Source organism: Thalia democratica, chromosome 5, assembly GCF_965202585.1.
Source record: "Thalia democratica chromosome 5, ktThaDemo2.hap1.1, whole genome shotgun sequence".
Classification (NCBI taxonomy): Eukaryota; Metazoa; Chordata; class Thaliacea; order Salpida; family Salpidae; genus Thalia; species Thalia democratica.
This window is the reverse complement of record NC_139169.1, coordinates 60,671,538-60,675,499: the sequence shown is the minus strand read 5'-3', so window position 1 is coordinate 60,675,499 and position 3,962 is coordinate 60,671,538. Positions and strand designations below refer to the sequence as shown.

The following is a 3,962-nucleotide window of genomic DNA, read 5'->3' as shown; positions in this document are numbered from 1 at the left end:
CATTTCAAGTAAGATCATATTTGTTGTAACAGTATATTCGTGCAGGAAACACGTGAAAGGTAAGTTTATTGCACTAAATAATATAACAGTCTTCCTTTATAAGTTAAATTGATTAAAAGGTTCCTTATTACGTAAAACACGCAATATCCTTTCAAGTTTCTCTTTTTACCAAACACGGAAATAAGACAATATAAAATTGTGATAAAGTGAAAATATAAGTCATATTTAGTTTACTTAGTTTTGAGTAAAACTATAAAAAGCACTCTTTGAATGACAACTATACTTTAGTCTCAAATTGACAATAAATTCTTTACATTCTACTAATAGCTAATCGTAATTTTGCAAACAAGAACATTAAAATAAATTTAAAATCATAAAAACAGGCAAACTTTGATAGTACAATGAAGCTGGTAGCACTTATTCTTATTGTTCTGGCAGTACAAACTGCACACTGTGGCCGTTTTTGGAGAAAACTGTAAGTTTTTATTTAAAATTGTTACATACAAAAGTATAGAAGTTAAAACTTGAACAAAATAAAGTTTTTTTTATTCTTTTTTGAGCACTAAAACATTTAAAACTTTTCAAACAGCGGGAGGCATGCTCTACATGCTGGAATTAGCTACGGACTTCGCCATTTCGGAGATGAAGTAAGAACTTTTAATTGTCAAAGTTTTACAGTAATTAAAAATGTTTTAGCTTTTAGTAAATATAACAAAAAAATTTATTTCAGGCAGAAGTAGCCGACAGAAAATCTGCTGCTAATGAAGCTTTAAATGACATGTTTGATTCGATTGGAAAATATGCGACTTACAAAATGGTCAATGACATGAAAGAAATATTAGATCAACAAGAAGGTATGTGTTAACAAATATATAAATTTCTTGTGATGGTCTGGGGGAAACTACTTAATGCTATCTCGATAGGCAACTTTTATTTCTGGCTAAGCCATTGGCGACATTCATTGGCGTCATAGGGGACAACATGAATTACCTGAAGTACAGTTATTTTTGAGACTTAGATGTTTTAACTTATGATTTCTGTTAATTTTAATATCAATACGTACTAAATTTATAATAAAACGACATTCTAGACAGTTTAATAATTTACCTTGCACCATTGTGGCGTATCATGCGTAATCCCTAGTATTAGCACTTGGTTTGGTTTGAAAAAAGCTTAACTGTTTCTAAATAGTTAAGTTAGATTAAAAAAAAGAAAACGATTAAAAATATTGTACTTTGTTTTTTTTTCTAGTTTTAAATTTTAATAACTTTTCAGCGGAAAATTCTGACAAGAATTTTGATGAGAGCGCAGAAGACGTCAATCAAGCAGAACAAGACGCAAATGATGTTGATGACGTAACAAATAAAGATATCAACCTCGATGAAGAAACCCTGAAACTTCTTGAGCTTTTGGAAGATAAATTGTAGAAAAAGTACGGATTGATGTTCACCATTGAAAAAACAATAAAGTGTAGAAATTGTTTTTCATAACTTTAAATAAATCAACGTGTAAATATTTTCGCTTGTTATTTTTATAAAAGGTAAACGTAAACGTTTATAAAGTTGAACGGAACGACACTTAACAGAAAAGCACATTGTTTTGTACAAACATTATGCGGTTGTATGACCTCTGTTGTTGTTTAATTTCTACATCTTTTCAATAAATAATATTAAGCTGTCTAATATTTTAACAATAGTACACTTAAGGGTTTTTAAAAAAGATTCATATGGACCTCTTGGGGGCCACCTCAGCAAGTCAGAGTCGATAAGCTGTAAAGAGGCCATAATGTTCGTATAACAATAAAATCTAAGTTTAAGTAGATACTTCTAGGCTTTTTATTGATCATATTTAAGAGCGATCATATTTAAATTTTCTGAAAAAGGGGTGTTTATAAAGATAAGTTTTGGAAAACCTAGTTTAAGTTGTGGTTAATTTTACAACACATAAAAAAATTAAAACTTTTTTTGGAAAATCTTTGACACACTCGAGTTCTAAAAAAAATCTTGTTGTTTTTTAAGACAAAAACAAACTTTGGTAGAATAATTATTCTTAATCACGTTGTTTTATAGTTCAAAAACAGGTTTTAATGTCGTTTTGAATATTAATAAAGAAAATATAAATTTTATGTTTATGCATTTTGCAATTTTATATAACCTAAAAAAGTGTATTTCTATTTAAATTAAGTCAAAATCTAGAAACAAACCAAATAAAACGACTTGTGTTATATTTTCTACTACAGAAGAGAGAAATATAATTAAAAAACAGCTTATGACCCCTAAATTTCCTGAAATTTTTCCATAAATCTAGTATAAGTTTCAAAACTACCATTAAAATCGTCTAATACTTTTTTTGTTCCTCTTCGTCAACTCCAGCATATCTAGTATAAGTTTCAAATTATGACTTTATGGTCCCCTGTAATCGCATTAATGTTTATGGACCCCCAAGTTTCAGTAATGGCCCCCAAGGGGACCACTTGGCCCACTTTGTTGACCCTGGTGTATGCTGAGTTGTATATGTGACGTAATAATGTGGTGTTTATAAACCGAACTATTAGCATTTTATAAAGAAGCGCCATGGCTTAGTTGGTTAAAGCGCCTGTCAAATTCAAATGTCAGGGGTGCATTGCTTTTTTTATGGTTTTATATTAAGTTTTTTTGGTAGTAAAAAAATAACTTTACTATAGCGAGTAATTGTGAGCTTCTACTTCAAGGTGGAAGATCTGTTTAGAACCCATTAAGACACATTTATTTCCATAAACGTTAACTACTCAATATGAAAAACACAGAATAAAATTTTTTCTGTCAAAAGTTGAAATCGTTAAGCGTTAAATTAAAAGTATGCGTTTATTTGGCCAAATATTTATAAGTTGTTTTATTTCATTTCGAATAGGTTTATAAATATATTATCAACATTATGCTTTCATTTATAAATTTCTCACTAAAAGCTTTTCAAAAACTAAAATCATTATTTTTTTTTCATTATTGAGCAGAAATTTAATTTTTTATTTAAGCTGTCATTTTAAATCAAATTAAACATTTATATGTTTTATCTTAATATAGTAGCACTACTAGACCAAAGTCTTAAAATGTTAAAATATCGAAATAATTTTTTTTTTCAATTTGAAAATTTTATAACCACTAGAATTTTAGTTTTGTACTGAACTTTATTTAACATAGTTTGAATTTTTTTTTGAAGTTATGTTTAATTGTATCAAAATATCTTTAAAACTAAATTCTATAACTATAAACGTAAATTAAAAATTTAGTTTAATCTATAAAGGTTAATTATTAGTGGTAAGGAAATCCTTAAAAAATCAGAAAAAAAACTAATTTGCACAGTAGCAGAAATGCTTTAGCTATCTAAAAATTTTATAATTTTAGAAAACTTCTTTTTCATTATTTTGTCTTGCAAGACGTTTTATAAAGCTGCATTTGTTATTCAATTATTTTTTTGTACTGAACTTTATGTAACAGTGAAGTGTTTTCAAATATCACGATACAAACATTGAGTTTTTTTGTTTTATGATGTATATTTTTTTATTATATAGTACCTGTAAAACACTATATATTAAATTTTTATCTTTGCTACGTATTAAAAAAAATAATTTTATTAGTTTTCAATACCAACATTTTTTTAACTGACTACTTTAAAAGTTTGAGTTAAAGTTAGAAAAAATTATGGATTACTACTTTTTTTCAAAAAGAAAAGTTTTTTTTTTCAAAAGAAATCACAGTTTTCGTTTTTTTAATGAAAAATTAGGAATCCAAATATTTGTAAATCAAATAATTTTTTTTAAATATACACATTTGACAGATTAAATCAGTTCAATTTAGTTTATACTATATTTATGTAAAATTAATTTTAAGTGCAATTTAAAATAGCTAATTGTAGAAAAATAATCTCTTTAAGTAGGTGTTACTGATATATAGATTTAATTTTGACTAAAAAGCCACTATTAACAT

The 3,962-nt window shown here is 26.7% G+C and overlaps 1 protein-coding gene across 1 annotated transcript; it reads left to right on the top strand.

Moving 5' to 3' along the window:
- The first annotated feature begins 313 nt into the window (after positions 1-313).
- On the top strand, positions 314-1,517 carry LOC145835943 (uncharacterized). Its single transcript, XM_082943713.1, has 4 exons — positions 314-475; positions 590-647; positions 731-854; positions 1,276-1,517. Exons 1-4 carry the CDS (start codon positions 402-404, stop codon positions 1,425-1,427), a joined length of 408 nt encoding a protein of 135 aa, XP_082799839.1. The 5' UTR covers positions 314-401; the 3' UTR covers positions 1,428-1,517.
- Positions 1,518-3,962: the final 2,445 nt, after the last annotated feature.

What these genes read in the sequence shown, in the direction of transcription:
- LOC145835943 (XM_082943713.1), top strand. Translation starts at nt 402, where the DNA reads ATGAAGCTGGTAGCACTTATTCTTATTGTTCTGGCAGTACAAACTGCA. An exon ending in GGCCGTTTTTGGAGAAAACT is followed by an intron (nt 476 to 589) that starts GTAAGTTTTTAT and finishes CTTTTCAAACAG; the next exon opens with CGGGAGGCATGCTCTACATG. An exon ending in TTCGCCATTTCGGAGATGAA is followed by an intron (nt 648 to 730) that starts GTAAGAACTTTT and finishes AATTTATTTCAG; the next exon opens with GCAGAAGTAGCCGACAGAAA.